The sequence below is a fragment of the Cygnus olor genome, chromosome 1 (genome assembly GCF_009769625.2).
Source record: "Cygnus olor isolate bCygOlo1 chromosome 1, bCygOlo1.pri.v2, whole genome shotgun sequence".
NCBI lineage: Eukaryota > Metazoa > Chordata > Aves > Anseriformes > Anatidae > Cygnus > Cygnus olor.
Genome location: NC_049169.1, coordinates 21,613,159 through 21,637,040, shown reverse-complemented (window position 1 = coordinate 21,637,040; position 23,882 = coordinate 21,613,159). Strand labels below are relative to the sequence as shown.

The 23,882-nt window shown below is 38.2% G+C and overlaps 1 protein-coding gene across 1 annotated transcript; it reads left to right on the top strand.

The window, feature by feature from the left end:
- The first annotated feature begins 55 nt into the window (after window positions 1-55).
- TUBGCP6 (tubulin gamma complex associated protein 6) lies at window positions 56-23,026 on the top strand. Its single transcript, XM_040549502.1, is given in 27 exon segments — window positions 56-219; window positions 478-928; window positions 930-1,292; window positions 2,657-2,820; window positions 4,164-4,374; window positions 4,892-5,065; window positions 6,150-6,271; window positions 6,600-6,675; window positions 7,181-7,290; window positions 9,052-9,143; window positions 9,240-9,379; window positions 10,787-10,936; window positions 11,600-11,681; window positions 11,765-11,853; window positions 12,026-12,141; window positions 12,825-12,963; window positions 13,055-13,171; window positions 13,421-14,735; window positions 15,154-15,209; window positions 15,473-15,659; window positions 15,934-16,102; window positions 17,041-17,182; window positions 18,198-18,392; window positions 18,826-18,958; window positions 19,191-19,404; window positions 20,577-20,776; window positions 22,562-23,026. Coding segments are annotated over 26 exon segments (5,238 nt in total). The 5' UTR covers window positions 56-219; window positions 478-538; the 3' UTR covers window positions 22,654-23,026.
- Window positions 23,027-23,882: the final 856 nt, after the last annotated feature.

The window sequence follows — 23,882 nt, the reverse complement described above, 5'->3', positions numbered from 1 at the left end:
GAACGTCCCCGTGCGGAGCGGCGGCGGGGCCGCCTCATGGCTGCCCCCTCAGGGTTCCCGCCTCATGGCCGATCCCGCCTCATGGCCGCCTCAGCACCGCCCCGTCCCGCCCCAGGGCGGCCGCTTCAGCACCACCGCCTCCCGTCGCATCCCCGTGACGTCCCTTTGACGTCCCGGTGCCGGTGCCGGAGCCTGGAGCCGCGGTGGAGCCCGGCGCAGGTACGGGCGGGGAGCGAGGGCTGGGGGGCTGCTCTCGGCCAAGCGGCCGGGAGAGGCTGGGGGGGGGGGGCGAGGCCCTCAGGTGCGCGCCGGGGCCCGTTGTATTTGTGACCACTCGTAGTGGTTTTTTTTATAGCTCGTGTCCTAAATACGAACTGGGTCGGTGTTCTTCTTTCTCATTTTGTTTCAGTTAAAGCATACTCGCCAGTTTCTCGTATGTGTGTCACAAACGTCTCCATTCTTTCCTGATGTTTCCAGGTCTTCACATGAAACCAGAGCGCCGGTGTTGGACTGTAGTTGCTGTAGCCTGGCAGCTGGGATGGAAATGGAGAGCATTACGCAGCTGTTCAGTGACTTGTGTGAAGCACACTTGGCAGGTTTGCCGTGGAAGGTCCACCTGGGCAGGCGGAAGATCAGCAAGAGGAGGGCTAAGCAAAATCTGAAAAGGGTTGCGTATAATGCCCTCTTCATGAACCTTTTTCAAGACGAGGCTCGTAAGCTGCAATCCAACATTTCCAGGCTTCCCGTGAAAAACAAAATTTTGATGCTGTCTTTCAACCTGAGAGTTGGTGGCCTAGGTGCTCAGGCAGACAGACTGGAGAGTCTCGTGGAGGAGCTGGAAACAGCGGATTGCTTACCGTTTACTGAAGTTAATTCTGTCTTGGATCTCCTCGTGCAGCTTGCTGGGACAGGTCCTCCTCAGCTCGTACCACAAAAAAAAGGACTATTTCCTAAACAACAAATATGTTGGGAGAAACGTCAAGTATCAGGGTTATGATTATTACGATGTAAGTGTGTTTGAAGCTGATATACAATCTCTAATAACAAGCGAAGAATGTCAGTTCAATGACACGATTCAGAAGACGCTTCAGATAATGGAGGCTGCTCCTGGAACTGGACTCCCTGCTATAGGCTTGTTCTCCCAGAACTATCCTGCTGGTGACAAGTTTGAGAGAGAAACGCGTGTCTCGCTCTTCGGCGCTCTTGTCCACAGCCGTACGTATGATATGGACATCAAGTTGGATTTGCCACCAGTGCCTGACAATGCAGATTTGTCTGGACTTGCAATTAAAGTATGGGATCATTTGTTTCGGACTCAAAGTGTATGCATGCTTTCAATAGGCCATTTTGAAACTGTCTTTTTAAAATACAGGTAGTAATTTCATGTGTGATAGAAACGTGACAGTGTTGGAATTTAAGCTGAAGCATAAAGTCATATGTCTATAGGCTGTATGACATTAAGCCATCAGCTGTACCTGTGCCTTCCCCACCCTAGTAATCTTTTGCTTAGATTTTTGCCTGCTTTGTATATTGAACTCCTTTGCGTTGTCACTTGTCTGTTACCGTTCAGCCTGACTGCTTAAGCATTCCTGTCTGAATGTATGTGCTTATGTGACCTAACTTCTTGTATTTTCTTCTTGGCTTGTTGTATCCTAAACCATTTTTGTCAGTTACTATATTTCATAAAACCTCCAGGGTCCTGCTGTCCTTTGACCTTTTCATTGTGTACAGTTTCTGCTTTATCTTTTTTTTGTCCATTCTATTCATTTTTGCTACTCTATATTCTCATAGAGGTATTAGATAAATATACTTTTTTCCCCTTCTTTCTGTTTTTTACTGTGCTGGTAAGGTTTTTAGTATTTCTCTTTTTAATCCACGTTTTGTTTGCTCTATTTAGCATATGGATAGCTCTTGCAATTCCCTTAACTCAAGGTCTTAACTGAAATTCAAATGCAGACACGTTAAAAAAGAAATCCCCTGTACACATATGGATGCAAGTCATCACTGAGGGAAGGCAGAAATTTTTTAATGAGTGTTGTACTCTTTCTATCAGACTGCAGGGTTTGAGATTTCCTGAAGAACACGCTGTGTTTCTGCGGATGTAATTGTGATAATCTTTTACTAAAACTGGGGACTATTCTGCACATACAACTGTTGAGGATGTGGCATATAAGTGTTTGAACACGTGCAGATTTTCTGCATATGAATAAGCATAAGAGAACCGACTATGTTCGTTATACTGAGCAAAATGTGTACAAATCTGAAGAATTAGGGCTTTAATAACCTGTTTAAAAGACATTCTGAGCAGTACTGTTTAATTAGTGTTACATATTGTTGAATATCCAAGAGCTCAGATTCTCAATTTGTAGAACTATAAGCTTACCAAAGGAGTAAATTTTAATTTTAATATCAGCAAACTTGGTGTATTATTTTGATGTCGTTGCCATTTTGTGTGAAGATATTGGTACCTGTAGAAACATAACAAATGAAGGAGTGAGTACAGGAGAAATTTAAAATAGATATAAAGGGGTGGGTGGGCACTGATTGAGCTGTGTTGAGTCTCTTGATCACAAATGATAGCAAAACATCTTCATTATTAGCATATATTTCTCCAGTAATATCTTTTCACATACAAAACTTGAACTCTCTCTGGCAGGTTCCTCAAAGCATAGACCAGTCAGAAGATGAGGGATTCCAGTCAGCATCCAATCTGACTCCCGATTCTCAGTCAGAGCCAAGCATGACTCCAGACATAGACTTGTGGGATGCAGTGCTTACCTACGGACCGAGCAAACGAAGATGCTGGGAAAGAATTGGGTAGTACGTGTCTGATGTTATTGGCAAACTTCCTGTGCATCTTATGCAAATGTATGAAAGTGCATTTCATCTTAATTCCAAATGACCTCAGTAGAGGAATTAAATACACAACTGGAAAATTGTGTATTTAATGGACAGAATTCAATATATTGCAATAATGACTGAGAGTAAAAAAGGTCATGCAATTTCCACAAACTAGTTCCTAAGTTTCAGCTGTTTTATAGGAAGAGATTTTGTCAAAAACACTGAAGGGCTTACAGGGACACTTGCTGACTATGTGAAAGGCAACATTTTCCTAACTAATCTGACTATGCGCTACGCAATTTATTTCATTCTCAAATGATTTTATATTTTCAATTTCTAAAGAAAAATGCTAGTTGTAGAGTGCTAGAAGAATGAACCCCCTATTCCCCAGTATTGTGTTCCTTTTTCTTTTGTCCGTAACCAAAAGAAATCATGGTAACTGATGTCCTGGTGGTGATGTTAGACCTGTAGTTCTTTTGCCCGTTGGGTGGAAGATGCATCTCCTGAAAGAATGTTCTAGGAAGTCCTGTTGAAAGCTTCCTAGCTTCCCTAAAAAATAAATAGATCCAGCAAATATCTTTCTTACATTTCTGCTGAACAGTAGTGTGCCTGCTACTAGGAGAAATTTGTTCTGTATGTTTTCTGAAATTTTAAGTAATAGTCTAGTGATGCATCTGTCGCAATGCCATGCTGTGTTTTTTCCACTCTGAGCTCAAGAAGCTCATTTCTGTTCCCTGATTTTTCAAAGCCGCCATAGCACACTCTGGCTTTGCTCAGAGTAAAAGACAGTTTTTCTTGTTACCATTTAGATTTTAAGGGTCTTAGGGTCAAATATAGACCAGATACCTGAAGCTTTCGTGTAGTAAATACTATTAGAACTTGGAATTTTTGGAAGAACTGGAACTGGCAAGAAAATTTGTTGTGGAGAGAATGGTAATCCTCACAGGGAAGAGGTAAAATGTGCTCATACAAGTCATTATAGTATTCTGAGCATATTGCTCTCATTTTCCTGATAAGGAGACTGCAGCAGGGAAAGCCACAAACAAAGCTGGAAATTCTCTGGCAAGGTCTCTGTTTCTGAAATGATGTTCAAATTATCTGCCAGTTTCTTCATTGTCTTGAGTTAAGGCTATGGTTTCATTGACTGCATGAACATTCCTTTGACAATGTAATATATTACTAGTAACCTTTTCTGTAGTCAGTACGCATTACTGGCTGCGTAAAATTGTGAAATGCCCTTTTTAATTTATTAATTTATTTTTAGGAGATACGTTTCTTTCTTCTCATGTAGTCACCTCTTAATGTTTCATTTACTCTGACAGTCCACCTGGTAAAAAAGAAGAACCGTACCTTACTGAGGCTGGGAGAGAAGCTTTTGACAAATTTTACAAACTTCGAGAAGGGGAATTGCAGCTAGTTAGTAACACAGTGCTACAGCTTCCACAACTTGTGCTAATGAAAGAACCTGAACTGGTTAAGGATGTCTTGAATGTCCTCATTGGTGTGGTATCTGCTACATTTTCACTCAATCAGGTATGGAAGATTTTTAACTACACTTCTTAGTTGCATGTATTTCTTTTTGTAGATATTTCCTCTTCAATACCTTTATTTCTTTTGAGATCTTGAAATTGTGGATACTGCTAAAAAGTTGAATGTGACCTAATTGCAGTAAGGTTGTATTTATATATTGCAATTATGATTTATTGCAAAAGGCAGAAGATATTTGTCATTCTCTAAGTGAAAATAGGTTTATGAATTATTGAAATTAGAAGCATAAGTAGTTTTGTAGATTGGGTTTTCATTAAGAAATGGGGAAAGGAGTCTTATTCTGTATATTTGAAAATATCATTCATGCTCTTAAAATTTTTGCTACAATTTAATATGCTTATCACATTGTCCTAGATATGTACTCTGAGTCACCAGAGTATCTAAACTGAAAATGTGTCTGCATACATATTTAGGTATGTAAATGTTTGCTATTTTAAATCAGAATACAGCTGTGAAATATTTGAAGCTGTTTGGTTTTTTATTTCTCCTTGTTTCCTTTTAGGCAGCCCAGACATTTGTGATAAAGGAGGGAGTCTATGTATCTGGAACGTCGCCGGAGACGATGCACAACCTGCTCTCGGAAGTTGCAGAATATGGAACCTATTACACGCGGCTAAGTCGTTTCTCTCTTCAGCCAGTCCTAGATTCGTCATACAACAAAGGGCTTGTGTTTCAGGTAGCACGATTGTCTTAAATCATCTAGATTTAATGGGCCGCTTATTTTAGGTTGAGAAGGTAACTTTGATTTCATGTAAGGCTGGAATTTCTGTTTTCTGCAAAACTGTAAAGCATTTTCAGTACAAGTATTTATATTTACTCATCCCAGGTCAGCAATGAACAGTGCCGTTGTGAAGCCCTGTTTAAATCAGAGCTGTGGGCACTTAGGGTTTGCCTGCACTGAAACAACAGATAAAAGAACTTCGTTACCTGTAGTATGATTTGTTTAATCATGTTGTTCTGTCGAAATCTAAAGGGATATAATTTTTAGACATTTTAGAAATATTTATACATTAAAACATACAAATTTAAAATACAATAGCTTTCTTAATACAGTATGTGTGTGTATATATATAATATGTATTATTAGTATACTTTGAAACTGAAATAGAGAAACATGATTTTTAATAGCTTTAATTACTTTTTCTTAGCTCAGAATTAAGTGCAAATTTTCCATGTCAGCCCTCTGTATCTTATGCTGAGCTGGATGCACACTGTGTGATATCAATTGAATTCATCTCTTTCTAAGGCAGGGAATTCATCTAGGATTAGTTATGAAAATGTATGCCTTCTTAGTGCTTGATTTGCAGTTATGCTAATAGAAACTGAATTAAAAAGTCATATGCAATTCCTAGTCGTGCTAGAAAGAGTTAGACATTTTAGAAGAGATTTTTTCCATTATCCAGTCTAGGCATGGAAGTAAGGAAACAGGTTTCCCTAGGTTCACCGTAGAGCTGTTAGAGAATGGGAAGCTCTTCAAAAGGGCAATTCCGTGAAGATGAACCAAGAGGCTCTATTGTACTGTACCCAGGCACGCTACATCTGTGCACTGGATGTAGAAAGAGTATAAAGGAGTCATCTGGCTAGTTGGAGTGTCTGAAGTTGTGTGGACCCTTTCGTTTGTATACAAGTCCCTCTCACCTTCACACACAAAATATTTTATTAAAGGTTTGTTTTCCTGCTGATACAATTGATGCGAGATAAAAGTAGGCTATCACCAACTTTAACAGGAAGACTTTGTAAATATTTTCTATTGATACTAGGCTTTCACAAGTGGTCTGAGAAAGTATCTTCAATATTACCGAGCCTGTGTTCTGTCAACGCCTCCTACTTTAAGTCTTCTAACAATCAGCTTTCTCTTCAGAAAATTAGGTCGTCAGCTGAGGTAAGAGAATAACATTAAATATTTGAGCTTTTCATAGAAGAAAAAATACAATCTATTCTTTCTTGTATACTGTAAGAGACAATATGAAACATTCTTACATAGTCTCTCAGTATTTTTCCTGCATTTTCACAGGAAGACTTCTTTATATCCCTGAATGTACTAGGAAAAACATGTGAAGTCTTACATTTGATTTCTTTGTTATCCCTTTTATCATTCAGATGAAACCATAGGGTTGTTGTATGATACTCAGCTATAGCAAAGTTCACATCACTGTGATCTCAGAGTCTTCTGACTGAATTTCTTATATATGCTTTGATGTTTTTTATAGATATCTAGCTGAACTTTGTGGCATAGGAACAACAACACTGGGGATCAGTGGCGGAGCTGGTGCTTCATTCCCTACGGTAACCATTGATTTGATGTTTTTATGTTTTGTTCTGGTTACAATAATGACAATGTTTTTCAAAAATAGGTAGGATTTTACATAAAATACTTAGTCTGTACACTACCAAATATATGACCTTGAGCCTCTACTTAGAATGTTGGGGTCTTTTCTCCAGTATTTAAAAGATTTGGAATTTTGTCCTGTATTGTCAAATCCTGAAGTAAAAAAAGGACCCTAAATAAGCTTTAGAGTGCATTTGATTTCAACCTAAAGGAGATGTTTGTAGCAAATCAAATTAATCCAACTCTATAGTCACTGGAGAGAAACAGGTATGTTTGAAGTGACAATGAGTTACCTAGCTCAGATAAAGTCATCATAACTGCAGTTATGATCCAAAGGAAGGTGAATCCAGACTTCTCTGTCTAGTGAAACAGATCTAAAGGTATGGATTCAGCAATCTTTTGCTATTAAAGTTGTAGTGGAATTTGTCATCTAATATTAGAATATTTTTTTCTTTTTTTTAGGGTGTGAAATTGCTTTCATATCTGTACAAAGAGGCTCTCAACAACTGTAGCAATGAGCATTATCCGGTTCTTCTGTCTTTGTTGAAGACGAGTTGTGAACCGTACACAAGGTACGTCCACGCTGTTCTGTGCCTAGCTGTGTTTAAGCGCAATTTTGAACTGCAGTATGGTCAGCAACTCTGCTAACTGCTAACAACTGCTTTTAACATTTTCAGACAAAATATAAGATATGACTGTATCTGCTAAATTTCGTATTCAGATCCATCCATTTTGCTGAATGCTTCTTTCCCTCTCTTTTCCAGCTCAGTAACAACATATGGGTTTTATGTAAAATGCTGAAATTGGTAAATGATGCATTTCTCTTGATGTTTTGCAAACTAGGAAAGTTCATGCTTATTTCCACTGTGTTTATGAGCTTTTCAGTAAGCACAAAAATAATAATTAAAAATAATAATGATAAAAAATAATATTTTTCATTAAGTAGATATAACTAACTAACAGTAGGAAGTAGAGTTCCTTGGATTGGCAGTTTTGTTATGCACTACACATCAATTTAGAAATCATTATTTTATATACTTCTGAAAAGACACTACTGATTTTTTTTAAATAGCTATTTACAGGAATTACAGCTGTAGTCCATCATCAGTTTATGATACTTAATAAATACAATAATATTAAAAAGAAAAACAAAATCTGTCAAAATGTTCTAAACTGAAAATTAGAACATGAACACCCTTCTTAGTTTTTCTTCCTTTAACTTAAAATATTCTTCAGAGAAATTTAATTTCAGATTTTCTCAATTTAACAGGAGATTTATTGAAACAGCTTCTGCCCTGCAACTTACAGCATGCAGTCAGGTTTCTGAAATACCAAGGGCAGGATGTCATGGCATCACTAGGAACCTGAAAAATGTGAAATTACGTGTACTAGTACATAGTTATGTACAGCACTGACTCCTGAATTTGTTGCAGATCTTTATCAAAACATCAATCATAGACTATCAGGGCTGCCATGGAAGGAGGCATCCATCCTCTGAAGAAAGTGTTATCTCACTCCTTTATCAACCTGAAAGAAATTAACTGATAGAAGTTGTTGCTCCAATAGATAATAGAAACGTCAGTTCTAATACATGAAAAGTTCTTTTTACTTAATACCTTAAAATTGAACTGTGGTTCCTGCACTAAAGGTTTCCTGTTGTTTCCCTGGCCCAGCTTCTAGAAATGATGTTAGTGTAGGAACTATTAAGAAAAGAGAAGATTAACTTCAAGGTGCTCTGAACCTTTTTATCTATAGCTTCAGGTAATTGCTTTTTTTATTTCTTTAAAAGTTTGGTATTGCACAGAGCAAATACGAAAAAGCAAGAATATCCTAAAATAGGTGTTCTCATTATTGTTCACATATTAAAAATGTCTCTAGGTCCAGAGAAAAAGTGCTTGGTATTGTATCTTTGTTTTATACCCTTTCAGTTTCTTCCCACCACATCTCTTTAAAATAAGTCTGTCCTGCTTCTTGCTCTCTCTGTACTCTTTTGATGAGACTGAAGTGTGTGTCACTGATGTGACCGGAGCTTTTTAATATATACTTAATAAATTTACATACAGGAATAACTAGGGCAGTGTTCTTTGTTTTTAACTAATTATCAGTGAAATATTCTATATAAAGTTGGTTTCTTTTAAGAAAAATGTCCTGTATACACACAGTCCTGTATATATCTTTAAATATCACTGTGACAGCACTTAATTGCTTTTTTTTATCCTGTCTATAGCTTGTGTGCTTCGATGTTTTAAAGAATATACTTATTATTTGGTCATAATAAAGATGAGAAGGCAAGAGGATTGATTTTCAATATTGTTTAATTGTATTTCTTTTAGATTTATCTATGATTGGGTATACAGTGGTGTATTCAGAGATGTTTATGGAGAATTTATGATCCAGGTGAATGAGGATTATCTTTGTTTCAGAGGTATGGTATGCATACAGAACATTTCTAATGTACAGCAATTTTGCCATTAATTAAATTATTAAAAATTTATATATATATATATTTTTTGATATGCAGATAAACATTACTGGACTCACGGTTATGTCTTGATTTCAAAAGAAGTAGAAGATTGTGTCCCGGTATTTCTTAAACATATAGCTAATGATGTATACATATGTGGAAAAACCATAAACTTGCTGAAATTGTGTTGTCCTAGGGTAAGTATTGGTTTAGTTCTTTCCTATTATATTGAAACAATCACGTCTCTTCAGAGTACTTTTGCTAGGTTTTTAGCAAGGTTATTCCTGTATTGGTAAATGGTACTGCATAAGCAAGAGGTTGATTCATGAAAGTCAAGTATTTGTTCTCAAGTATTTGTGATCTGATTATCCACTCTGCTTGCTAATATCTGAACTACAGAAATACACATTTTTAACAGCATCAGATTTATCATATACAATGCACAGGCTAGATTTCTTGTTTTCCGTTGTAAAAGCAGGAGTGATGTAGGCTTCCAAGCAAGTGCCTTCCATTTTTCGCTCAAGATACCTTAGTTACTAGGTCTTGACTCAGTTCTGCATAGCTCTCGTATTTCATCTCTACCACTACCTTTCCAAAAAGAGCTTAAATAGTTGTTTATTTGTGTTTTGCAGAACAAGTTTTATACTTGGTAAGAAGAACATGTTAAAGTACTTTTTGTCTTCACTCTTTTCTGTGCGTGTGTACCAGTGAAACAACCACTGAGGTGTCTGAAATCTGTAGGCATTCTTTCCCAAGTAAAAAGTGTTCTCTTTCTTTTAAGGTCAGAGCAGCCCGGTCTTGTCAGAGCTGGGCAGCTCAATATCAGATACCAGTCATAAGCCTAATATCTCAAGTGAGATGCCTCTCTGCTAGTTCTCCTAAGTCTGCTCTGATAAGCATTCTCAAACCATGACTCAGGTGCTCCAATAGTACCAGGCTCTTTGCAAAACTCTCAGCAATCATTTCCATCATAAATGACAGCTTTGTTGGTCACTAACGCAGTATTTTCATCAATCATTCCCCCAGGATTTGGGGAACCCAGGTTCAATCGTCTTCCATCTGCGTGAAGAATGCCAGTCATATTTCATCCCTTTCTATGATAACACCCTGAACAGTTGTTTTTTCATTTTGCTTATGCTAACACTGGGCATCCTATCTTCTGGTCTGTAGCAATAGATTGGGGAAAAGAGTGCAAGCATGCTTGCACACTGTTTTTGTAAAGCTTACCGGTCTGTTTTCTTCACCAAATAAAATTGCTTCAGAGATTCAGGGAGGGTAAGGTGGAAGAGAAGAATTACGCTACTCAGCTTAGAGAATAGGTACTCTGATGTGCACTGGTGATACTTTTAAGAGTCATGTCTTGTGTAGAGCTCACTCCTGTAGGTGTTAGTTACATTCCAGACAGTCCCTATTAGGTGGGGATCTGTGGGGATTATAAGTGATATTATTATTAGATATTATTAGAATGTATATCTTCTGTGGAAGGTTGTATCAGTATCTTTAAGCATTGTTAAGTTTAAAAGAAAAATTGTAATATGAGCTCATAATCTAACATTTTGCAATTTTAAACATGTATTTAAAAGTAAATTTCTCTTTGTTTTCAGCATTATATATGTTGGTCAGATATACCTGTTCCCCGAATCTCAGTTATTTTTTCACTTGAGGAGCTGAAAGAAATAGAGAGAGATTGTGCAGTGTACGTAGGTCGAATGGAAAGAATTGCCCGATACAGTTCTATAAGCAAGGAGGAAAAGGTAAATGAATGAAAAAATAAAGACCTGATTGTTGGGATTTCTTTTCTCGAATACTCATTCTTCATTTTATGTTGTAACTTTGAAAGGATTTATATTCATGGTCATAATTTTCTCATTGGCCAATTGCTGTTTGAACTGTTAGTGCAGCAAATAATCTTCTAAGACAACTTATAAAACATGAGGCAGTGTTGTTATTTCTCAGTATTTTCATATTTTCAAGGAGGCTTGGAATTCCATCTTAGTTCTTTGCAGCAAGAGATTTGCCTTGCTGCTGAAAAGCACTGAAAATACTGTTAGATTCTAATTTAACAAATGCAACAAGCTAATTAGTGTTCAGATAATACTCCTTTTATAATTTGCATGGCTAATCATTTTGTCAGGACACTTTTAGTTCTGTCTTTCATATTGCATCAATGTACATGTGTATTGGATTGATTTGGTTTGATGTAAGGTCTAGAGATTAATAAGCTTTCAGTAATAATTTTAACTGATTATATACTTTCATTTTAAGGAATTGCTGGATTCATATTTGGGTACTGTAATCATGAATTAATTTTAAAGTGTGCTTCTGTCCTAGCAGCAGTGTATTTTCAAGTCTAAAATAATAGAAATATATCTACCTGTTGATTTTTTTTTCAGTTGGTTGATTTTTTTTTTTTTTAGGATTTGCGCATGGAAATAGCCAAACAAGAGTTAATTGTTCATGCTCGAGAAAGTGCTAGCAAAGTACTAAAAGCCATTAATGGTAAGCTGTGATGGAGTTTCATATGTTCCTGTGTCCTAGTGGGTTTGTTAATGTAAAATAACAGTATCTTTACTGAAATACAGATCGACAAATATCAGAACGAATGGCTTTGGATGCAAAGAAACGCGAACAGTTTCTGAAGTTGAAGGAGCAATTTGCAAAAGACCAGGAGGTATTTCTAAAGGCTAAGTGAATTTCTTAGACAAATCATTGAAAGGTTATTTTGAATTACAGTATTTAAGTTGAATGGATAGCTCACGAGGTGCAAATAAGAACTTTGTGCAGATGCATACATCACAGCTGGTATTGAGAGTGGCTTTTAAAGGTTTTAAATATTTATACAGCGTCGCCTTGCAATAAAACAAGAGGAGATTGATGATGATTTCAGCTATGCCCGAGAGCTCAGAGAGAGAGAAAGAAGACTGAAAGCTTTAGAAGAGGAACTGGAAAAAAAAGCAAGGTAACTGTATCTTACTAGTCTTCCCAAGCTTAGATACTCCGAAAGCATCATAAAGACCTCAGAAAAAAATACTTTATTTTGCAATTTATGGCATTAGCAGTTCCCAGACATTGCCCTACAAGGGTAACGTTTGCAGTTAAAAGATGGATGCAAGGATTTTTTGTGATCTATGAGCAAGTTTATGATTTAGTATAGTTTAGCAGTTCAAGAGTTTGGGACCCACTGATTTGTGCCAGTCCTGTCCAGTCTGTTTTTTGTTATGAGGTTGAAGAAAAACATTAGCTACATCTTAGAATTAAAAGGTAAGCCCACAGCAAAAATGGTCACATGTATGTCTCAGAGCAGAAGTAAAAAGCAGACAGAGGTAAGTTTACACTGATAATTAATTATTTGGTTTGCTTTTGTTATGTATCTAGTTTTATTTCATTTTATACTGTTAGATCCAAAAATACTTAAAAAAAAAAAAATGAGTGACATACTAGCATAGTTATAGGAACACATATATGCTAAGAATACAGTCCTGTTCTCTCCTCTTGTTACTGCTCTGTAAATGAAGCCTCTGTGTTTTACTGTTAAAAATTTAATTCTCAGTTCTGAAGTTCCAAAGGGGCTTATTCTTCAGAGGAAGAGGAAAATTAGTTTGTGGAAATCTGTAACTTAACTTTGTTTTTACTTTCATTTAGGCAAGAATTGATTGACCACTATAGCAAACTTTCTGATGATGCAGCCCGTAGGGAACAAAGAGCTTTGTGGAAAATCCAGCGACACAAGTTGGAAACAGCCCGTATTAAGTTTCTATTGGAAGATCAAAAACGCATCGAGGTATTTTCTGAAAAGATTTAAAGAAATGTTCTGTAGAAAATGTAGTACTTGGTACATTGTAAGACTTTTGTTTTGTCATTTTTACTTACAGGAAATGCTAGAGAAACTTCCAGATGGAAACTACAGGAGAAAATTAGATATTATTCCTTATAAACAGTGCCAGTTGGCTTTAGAAAGAAACACCGTTGTGGAAGATCCACATTCACAAGTGAGTTTATTTGCTTACATAAACTCCAGGTAGGCTTTGCAGGTTTCCCTCGGGGAGTTCATTTCGTAGTTCAGTTCCATTCAGTAAACCGAAGGTTCATTACAGCAGCAGGGTGAGTAGTTACCACAGTATTTGTAATACATGTGAAAAATTGGAAAATTTAAAATCTCACATGTAATAAAGTGGTACCCTAGTAAGTAGCTTGATTATGTGGTTAGCCATACAGTGAAATAATCATTTCTCTTTTAGGTATCACCTGTGAAACCTCTGCATTCTAGTGAGCGAGCTGACAGAAAAGGATCTGAGCCTGGACTGGAATATGTTACTTCTACTGACAAAACATTGACCATGCCACAGGTGACAAATAATAATGCTGGTCAGCATTTTCAGCCTAAAGCTGCAGGGTCTGAAAGCAATCCCCAAAGTTCAGAGCAAGCATGCAGCCCTCTATACAGTGCTGATTCCTCGCCTGAATCCAATGTGAATATAGAAGATTTCTTATCAAAGCCACAAGAGGAACAACCCATTGCCATTAGCGTGCAAGGATCTTTACTAGATGAAGCATTTCGAAATATTAACTCGGATCTCTCTGAGACTTCTCAATTAAATGAAAATCAGCCTGTCTTGAGCGGAGCGCTGGAAGGAGAAGGCAATACACCAGTACATCAGCAAAACGAGTATGATTTTAATACAGTCCTCAGGCCATCTGCTGCTTGGCAGGGACACGTTAGAGTCGGAGAAAATGTGTTTGACGTGGAGTATAGAAGGCCTCGGTGGAATATCCACGGACATGCATCTGATGCCAACATTAGAGTGGGAGAATATGTGCCTCAGGTGGACACTTACCAGCCACGTTCAAATCCTTACGGGCATTCTTCCGACTCCCATATAAAAATCAGCAGCTACACTCCTGAAGTTGAGTCTACCCGACCCCGGTGGAATATTCATGGACATGTTTCTGAAGCTCATATTAAAATTGGGGAATATGCTTCAGAGGTAGAGCTCTCGAGACCTAGGTGGAGCATTCATGGACATGCTTCAGAAGCCAATATTAAGATTGGTGAGTATGTGTCAAATGTAGCTCCTGTAAGGCCTCGGTGGAACATCCACGGCCATGCATCTGATGCCAATATTAAGATTGGTGAAAACGTGTCAGAGGTTGTCTCAGCCAGACCTCGCTGGAACGTCCACGGGCATGCCTCACAGTCACACATCAAAATTGGAGAACTGGTTTCGGATACAGAGCCTTCGAAATCTCGTTGGAGCCCGTTTGGTCATGCATCCCAGTCAAGTATCCAGATAGGGAAGTGGGCTCCATCTACAGAAGATGATCCGATACCTCATCGTAAAACCATTTCTGGCCCTTCATCTGACTCAACAGTTCAGCTGCTTCTGTACAATGAAGAATTATCTCCTGCTGAAGCGAGTAGAAAGGAAGGAAAAACATCACAAGCTAAGGAAAAGATTTCACCACAGTCACAGTCATCTGACAGTGGTCCAGTCTTTCCTGATGCTAGTACTGAAGATGACAAAAAAGAATGTACACCAGAAGAGAAACAAGAAGGTAAAATAAAATTGCATTTATTCAGTCAGCATTGAAGAGGTCTTAAAAATCACTGTAAATGTTTATGTTCAAAATGCGTACTTATTTCTTAATTCCTTGTGTATGTTTTTAGATGCTGTTAGAATTCGGAGGCAAGAATTTAACTTAGTCTTGTCGCCTATATAAAAGAAACAGAGAAATAAAAATAATTTTTAAAAAGGGCCTGAAACTTCGTGAAACAGGACCTCATGTGACCCTTGGTAGAGAACGTGCACAAAGCTGCCTGGGTTGGACTGTGGGGAGGGACTGCTACTGATGTGGCTGTTTTATGACAGTCTATAGCCATTGGAGAAATTTTGAACAACTTTGGGAGCAGATCTGAAGTATGAACTAAGTACTATGAGCAGGTCTGAGTAATTGTCTTTATTTGTAATTACAGTAATTGCAGATGGTGTCAGCAAGGACCCTTCTCCAGATTCCTCACAGCGTGTACAGGTAAGAAACAAACTTAGTAGTGCAGAAGACTTCCTGTTCCTACAAAGGATTAAGTGGTCTGGTAGTTAAGGTAGTAAGTCAGTTGTAATTTATTAATCATTGTAATACCGTATGGGTTTTGCACATCAAAACAGTATAGGCAAGTAAGCTCTCTTATTTTCAAATGGAACAACTAGTCTGTTACCTCTAAGAACACATGAAGTGTGAACAGACAAAACCAGCAGCTCTCCTAAGAGTAATTTTTCCATTTTTTTTTCTTTTAGGCAGAAGAACCTGAACAATCAGTTCCACCGGATACTGGGCCTCAAGAAACTGTGCTTTCTGAACCTAGTGCGCCCGAAACTAAGGATGAGGAAGAGGAAGATACGTGGAAGAAAGAACAAGCTTATTTGAAAGCCTTATCGGATCAGTATTGTATTGAAAAATACCAAGATAGTTACGATTTGATGTGTGAGTAGAACTCGTGGAATAGTAGATCAAGAGGAAGGTGCAGTAAACTTGAGCAAGAAAGCTGAGTGCCAGAAAAACTATCTGAATTTCCAGTAAATTATCAGTATTATGAACTGCAGCAGCTAAACAATTTGTTTCTAGGCACAAAGATGAGAAATACATGTTGACACGTTATGTTTTTCTAATGTAGAGGGGCTTGTGGAGATTAATAGAAACAGATCATCACATCGCTTAAGTATAACAACTTACAATGTCTGTATATTTTTAAATTTAGCAGAACTACCTGTTTCCCATCTCCTGCATCATGTGATACCAAGATCATACACTTTTCCTGTGGACCCTATGGTACAGTCAGCAACAGATGAAACGGCTGTACAGCTGAGTGAGCTCCTGTCCCTGCCAGTGCTGATGAAACGTTCTATTACTGCTCCACTTGTCTCTCAGTGAGTACTTGCTAGAAATAGGGAATCCATATTATACCGATTAATTCTTCACACTTCATGAAGTATTCTTCATTAGTTCTTTTTTGAGACTAGAGTTGCACATAGATGTGTTTTCCTGATTTTTCTCTTTGCTTCCAGAAGTGGTCCAGTGGGTGTCCAAAAAGTTCAGATTTATATTATAAATAGTAACATAAACATATATTTTTATGCGTAAATTAAAAAATTGAAGGTCTGTTTTGACATACAAAGGCTTAGAGGGAAAGAGTTTGCTATCAGAATGCTGGATTTTACAGCAGTTTGCATTGCGGTGTATTATTTATAAGGTTTGTGCTTTCTTTGGTAGGTGAAAGATGAGGAAACAAAAGAAAATCGTTTATGTGAAAGCTTGTGCATATTGAGTAGGATATATTTTACGTTTCTGTGGGAACTCCATGGTCCTCAGGACTGTTTTGAAGTTTAATAGAAGTTGTTCTTGTTGCTGCTGGTATATATAAGGAAACCACATATGTGTTGGACCATCTTATAAATCTATCTGATGGTATATAAGTTCTATATAGAAAGGTCTAATTCACCAGCTTAGTTTTAAACATCCGTATTGGCTACAAGAGGTACGTGTATACAGGTGAATGTTTTCAGCAAAGCAGAGTACGTTAAGTCTGAGCTGTGTGCTGGCAGAATTAGCCTGTCCCTGGTAAGCAAATTACACGATTTAAAGTTTAAACCCAGTTTTCTGAAGTGGTAGGTTTTAATTCCGGCATATTCTGGACGAAGATTTTTGATCATAAGTTTTGTCTCGTTCTCTTTTGGCCTATGTGAATGTCATCCTGTCTTGGATATCAAAGTACTGGAGCGTTAGCCTGAAGTAGCCACAGCTGAATGTTATCAGTAAGAAGGAGTTCCTTGTAAAAATAATACCTTTTCTGTGTTTTCATTCTTAGCGTTTCTCTTGTGAACAAAGCAATAGTTGATTACTATTTTGTGGAACTGAACGTAGAGAAGCATTTTGAAGCACTGAGACATTTTTTATTAATGGAAGACGGGGAGTTTGCTCAGTCACTCAGTGACCTGTTGTTCGAGAAGGTATTTGCTGTGTCTTCTTAACATTTGTTTTTCGGTTGTCTATTTTAGCTTAACTCCTCTGGATTCATTTGGATGGAAATAAGAGAATGGTGTGAATTAGAATGCTAGCTTGTCCCTTTTAAGCTCATAAGGACTGAGGCAAAAGATCTTTGCTCAGATCCTAAGGAAGAGAGTAATGTTTCCTATTCTCCAGCAATTTTGGCACACTGAGAGTAATAATTTCTAACTCTGACAGATAAACAGTTAGGGAAGGAAATTTCACTGTTTTCTGTGAAAACTGCTGCATTACTGCTCTGCCTACTCCCATCTGCCGGCAGCGAAGTTGTAAGAGCCTGTTGCAACTTGCTTGAGATGCAGTGCAAAGGCCTGTGTTGTAAAATGCCAACTCTTGCCACAAATACCCTATAGAGCAGAGGGGAGGGCATCTGAAGAGAGTGCTGGGCTCTCTGATGAGACTGCATTCTTGTGACTTACCCCTGTGTTCAGGGGGAGGCAGCAAGGTAGGAGGGATAGGCGGCGTTAATTTATCTGGTTGTCAGTCAGATACATGCCTGTATCCCAGGGTATGTACACATCCTTTTCCCAACTAGTGAGAGAACTCTGGGGTTTAGACTCTGAATGGCTTGATTTGTGTGCCTCTGGGGGTGCTGAGTCGGTGAGATGGGCAGACTGGAGTCAGAGGGCCAACACCAGTCCTCTCCCTGGCTTGCTGCCCCACTGAAGCCTGAAGGCTGCGTTCCCTGCAGCAGGAAAGCTTCGCAGCTCCCAAACCACAGCAAACCGCGGTCCAGCATGTCAAAAAGAAATCAGTGCGGGTATGAGATTACCTTGATGCTGTGGACAAAAATAGTTCAGAAGTTTCTTCAATAAGCTGCTTGTGCATCCCTACTGCAGAAGTAGAACCTTCTAGTCAGAATGGTGGGGCAAGGAGGGCAGTCACCACTTTAATTCACCTGCGTTCAAGAGACAACACTCTTTATTAATACTGTGTAATTAGGATTTCTTCTTCCCATAGCTTGGATCGGGGCAAACACCTGGTGAATTGCTGAATCCACTGGTTCTTAATTCTATCCTGAATAAAGCGTTACAGTACAGTCTTCATGGTGACACCCAGCTTGCTTCCAATCTTTCTTTTGCCCTCAAGTACCTTCCTGAAGTGTTCAAGCCTAACGCGCCCGATGCTCTGAGTTGCTTAGAGCTCAGGTACAAGGTAAGAAAATGTGTAGAAAGCAGTAGTACTGTAATGATACCGTGGTTCTTAGGTACTGTGGTTGAATAAGTTCTTAATAATGGCTTCAAGCCTGTCAGAGTTTAAGAAGCGTTTGGACTGTGCACTTAGCCACATGGTCTGAATTTTTGGGTAGACCTGTGTGGTGCCAGGAGTTGGACTCGATGATCCTTATGGGTCCCTTCCAACTCGGGATATTCTATGATTCGATGATTCTATGATTCTATAATGGAATACCTTTAAGAATGGAGTCAAAAATTGTGTAATTGGAATTACAGGAATTACCTATCCTGGCCATCGCATTACGTTATGAATATACATGCATTAATTTATATGTCTCTGAAATGCTCTGAAATATTCCAATAATTTCTAGCACAAAAATGCAGTACGATCAGCACTCGGTTATTTCTTTTAGGTTGACTGGCCTCTGAATATTGTCATAACGGAGAGCTGCATGAACAAATACAACAAGATCTTCTCCTTTTTGCTCCAGTTGAAGCACATGGTGTGGACTCTCAAGGATGTTTGGTTTCACCTAAAACGCACTGGTAAGTATAACAAGTGCTGTTTAAAATGCTTTTAGCACTCTGTGCTAGATGATTTATGATAAACATGATTTAAAGCAGTCATGTCAAGCTTCAGAAGTCACAGTTTAATAAAGAAACTTCCTTGGCATTTTAAGCAGGCTCTACTAATAGAAATATTCATTCCTTTAAGAATCCTGAGCTTAGACGGTCTCAGTGGGTCCTGATGATAATATATTTCTGTTTTTATTTTCAGCTCTAGTGAGTCGCGCATCAAATTCTGTTCAGTTTCGACAGCTCCAGCTGTATAAACACGAAATGCAGCATTTTGTGAAAGTTATTCAAGGTTACATTGCTAATCAGATTCTTCACGTTACGTGGTGTGAATTTGGAAACAAACTGTCTTCTGTTGGCAACTTGGAAGAAATTCACAGAACACACGCTGAATACCTCAACAAAGCAATCTTCAGGCAAGTGAGCACGCTTATTTTTACTTCAAATATTTAAGTTAATGGAGCTGCCAGTCTACCCATCTGTTTGGCCTAGCGTATGTGTGCAAAACTGACTTCTGACTATACAGACTACTAAGTCTTTGTATAAGTAGTCTTCATATATGAAACTGCCTAGAGTAGAAGCCTTCTTATGAAGGGAAATAAACATCATGGCACATAACAAGATCCATACGTTGATGCTTTTCCTCAGCTACCCATCCTTAGTCCCCCAGACTCCTTGGAGCTGTCCCCAGCTCCTGTTCACCCTGTCGCTGTAAGCCTCAAGGCCACCCAGGTTGGACAGCTCTAATCTGAAGACTAAAGGCATTCTTGCCACAATTCTGTTTTTTCTCACCCCCGCCCTTATCATAGCCTCTGTAAATGAATGCTATTTCCCTTCTGCACGAGCAGTGGGCACAAGTAATCCTGGCTTAAGGACTGTAAAATGCTTCCTCTGTACATTTAATATGCCTTTAATGCACGTGCAGTGCCCAGGACTAGACCATGAAGGAACAACTGTGACTCGATGCCTCTGTCCAGATTCACAAGCAGTGCGAGAGACCTCTCCTTTAGGAATCTTAGGCTTTTAGCCCTTTGGTTACTCTACACGGGGAAGGAGGGTGGTGGGAGTTAGAGGAGAGCAGCTAGAGCTTATTTGGTTTCTTCTTAAAGTATATACACTAGAATGACAGTGGGGAGGCAGAGAAAAAGAAGGTAGAGAACAGAAATTATAGACAAGAAAAGAAACGTGTGTCCTTTCATATATCTTTTTTTAATTTTAATAAGAAAAACTTACCTAAAGTTGCTGTTTGGATACCGGGTGATGGGATGAGAGGGGATTAGAGTTCAAAGAAACTGACAGCATATATTTTCAAATACCAAAAGAGATGATATTTATATCTCTTTTGCAAACGTGCAAGTCATTCTAGAAATCACATACAAAAGTGCAAGTATCAGTTTCTTGGAATAGCAAGCAAACTATGCTTAGGCCCTTTTTAAAATCCCTGTTGCAGTTGGCTGCAGACTTGTGGATTTATTGTTTTTTAAAGCAACTAAAGAGGAAATGTAAAGGATTGTCACCCCATTTTTTTTTTCTTCCTGTGACCCGTAAATGATGTCAGCTACATTTAACATTGTTTTTGTTTTGTTAGAGGTCTGTTGACCGAGAAGGCTGCCCCTGTGATGAACATTATACATAGCATCTTCAGCCTCATTTTGAAGTTCCGCAGCCAGCTGATCTCTCAGTCGTGGAGCTTTGATGCTGGGAAGCAGATGGCTGTTCATCCCAACTTTGGTTTGATGCAGCAGTCATACAATACCTTCAAGTATTATTCCCACTTCTTATTCAAAGGTAAGAAATTGCGTAACTTCCGGGACAAAGATAAAAGAAAACAGTCAACTGAAAAAATTATCGTTAAGAGCTTTTGGAAGCATGGTGCGTATAGTAGGAAGATGTGTGTACTTAGTGTGTGTTAGAAAATGTAGTTCCCAAATGAAATCTGTGTTACCTGCAAAGGTCTGCATATCCATCAATTAAAATGTCCACACAAGGAGTCTAACAGATATCCCCAAACTGACCATAAATCTTTGCTAATTTGCAAAATAAAGATTTAGCACTTAGCTCTCTATATACGTGCTTACATTTCTCTTTCCTCTGGAATTGACTTCTGGAACTTTTTATTGGCAGCCATGAGAGATAGTTGTAAGTAAAATTACTTCTAAGCTTTATCTGTCTGCATCAGCTGAATATTACTGTTGTTACGAGATTTGAAAGTTCTGACTCCCATGTTAGACTAAGGCTCAGAGAGCCTCCCCGCAGTATTTGAAGCTTATATCCAATGCTCCAGGCAAGTAGTTCTTAACTGCACAGATCAATTGTCAAATGTTTTGTCCTTTAACATGATAAAATTTCTTCTTGCTGTCATTTTAGTCTATAATATGAAGAAATGTATCTTCCCTTTCCATTTCTCTTTCAGACCTTGCTTATGTTTTTAGTAGACGTTACTTGTCCTTCCCCTGAGTACAAAGGTAGTTCACGGGGTTTGGTTTCTTTTAGAACCCCCTTAATTCCTGGAGGAAGTGGAATGTTTCCTTAGTTCTATTTTTCTAGAATATTTACTAGTCAGATTATATTCTTCAGGAAATGAGCTGCCCTTCTTATTCTTTAAGGATGTCCAAAAATGGTGTCAAAGGACCAAAAACAGATATTTCAGGATGAGTTAGAATGGCTGCTTCCAAATTCAACAGGAAGTCAGAACACCTCTGGGAGCCACCTAAGCCCATACTACGAGATCTATGGTTGCTTCATGGACAGAGATTAATAAAGCGTTCTGTAAGGAAACCTGCCGAGTGACCCAGTTCTTTACACCCTCTTTATTTAGCACTACAAAACCAATGTGTGCTTGTTCATGTACACTTGTTCTTTCAATCACCGTGTATTGTAAAGTACTCTCTTTTCACAATGCATCGATCCAGTATCCATTGAAAGCCAATACAAAGTACTCTGGACTTCAATGGCGTTGGTGCAGGCCCTGACTTCTAACTGTACACCTTCCCTTCTTCCTTGCATGCTACTGCTGCTTGCTGATTCCCTTTATGTTAGTGCATGGGATGTTTACGAGCTTAGGAAGTTTCAGTTGCCTCCTTTGCTTTGTTACTAAGGATGTTTAGAGCAGTCAGTTTGTTTATTCATAGAATTTAAGGGATTTGTCCTAGGAATTTGTTTGATATCCTCTCTCACACTGGACTTTGCCTAAGAAAACCTCAGCAGAACGTCTCTCCCAGAGTTCACCACAGGACCTAAACATGCTTCCTGGTCAGCTGATACTATGATAAGAACATCCCATCTTGTTGTAAAAGCAGCTTGGAGAAAGCATATTCTTTATTGGAACAATACAGTTTCACTTAAAACCAACATGTAATCATCCTCTTGCATCTTATTTGAAATTTTTTATAATTCCAGAAAGAGATACTGGACCTGTCTTATACAAAATTACACATTTGTATCCATTGTCCTTAGATTGCAACAGTAGGCTGGTTTTGTTTGTTTTCCTTAAACAAAAATGCACAGATACTGACTGACATTAGAATATTAATCTTATTTGAAGCTTATTTTATTTTTTGTTTTTTTTTCCAGTGGTAACAAAGCTTGTAAATAGAGGATACCAGCCACATTTGGAGGACTTTCTACTGCGAATTAACTTTAATAACTACTACAAAGATAACTAAGACCTTCAGAGTAAGGATCACTGATAGCATGGTAAAGCTGAAACAGATAAACCTATATGCTTATAATTTATAGAAGCTTATGTAAATGCCATGCAAGAAGCATTTTTCTCCAGTGAAATAACCCATCATCTAATAGCTTGAAGAATATCAGCACCACATGCAGAGAACAATATGTCTTAAAATTTGTAACACCTTCCAGTTGCTTGATCTACTGAGAATTGATGTTGTCATTATTGCAAAGAGAAGATGAGTGCCAGGTCTTAACAGAGGAGAGAGTGCAGAACTGTACATCTGTGAATGTGTAAATGTTGTATTTTCAGTGTTGTTGTTTCCTCCAATGTAAATATATGTATGTGAAATAAAATATACTTTCTAAAATTTTTTAGACCGGTACAAGGGTACAAGGGTTCAGACAACCTATTTCATGTGTTTTATTTTCACATTGATCTTATTTCTCAGTCTAAAGATGATAATTAGTTTCTTGAAGGCTGGTAGTTACAGGGGAAGAAGGGGCCTTGATAAAACGCAGTGAGATCTGCTCACTAGGAGCATGCTATTTGACTATTCGAGCACTAGGCAATTGGTGGATCACTCATGCCCAACTTACTTTCCTTATTCCTGATTTAAGCTACACATCTTATTTTGCACTGATTCCGTAAAAGAGCTAGAACAGAAATTCAGCATCACTAAAGCGAAACAAAACTCCAACTGCTGCTTCCAGCTGCAGGATCACGTTTCACTTTGTTAATAATTTTTCTGCTCCTTATTTGCTTTCTATTTTTCCTTTTAACATTGTCAAAAGCGATGATCGAACTTCTAACTTCATGGTACGAAAGTGGTGTAGAGAGGCAGTCTGCCTGGAATTTTTCAGGTTTGAAACGTTGATTTTGAGACTATGAGGTCACAGTTGCTTAAAATGTAGATATAGTCATCAGAATCTCAGTTTCTGATTAGTGGTCACTTAAAGGTACAGACACAGCCAACATAACAGTACTATGGAATATTGAATATGATTTTTATTTTAATGTATACAGTTTTGCATTTTTCTTTTCTTTCTGAAATGTAGACTAAGCATTAGAGCCAGAATGCATCAACTGTGAAGCTGACCTGAGGGTTTTGCTCCTCTGGTACCAATGCCAGGATTGAAGATCAAGTAACACCCAGGTGTAACAGATCTATTCTGTTTCTCTACCTGTGCTTTATTTTACTCATTTCCTTCTGCTGGGCAG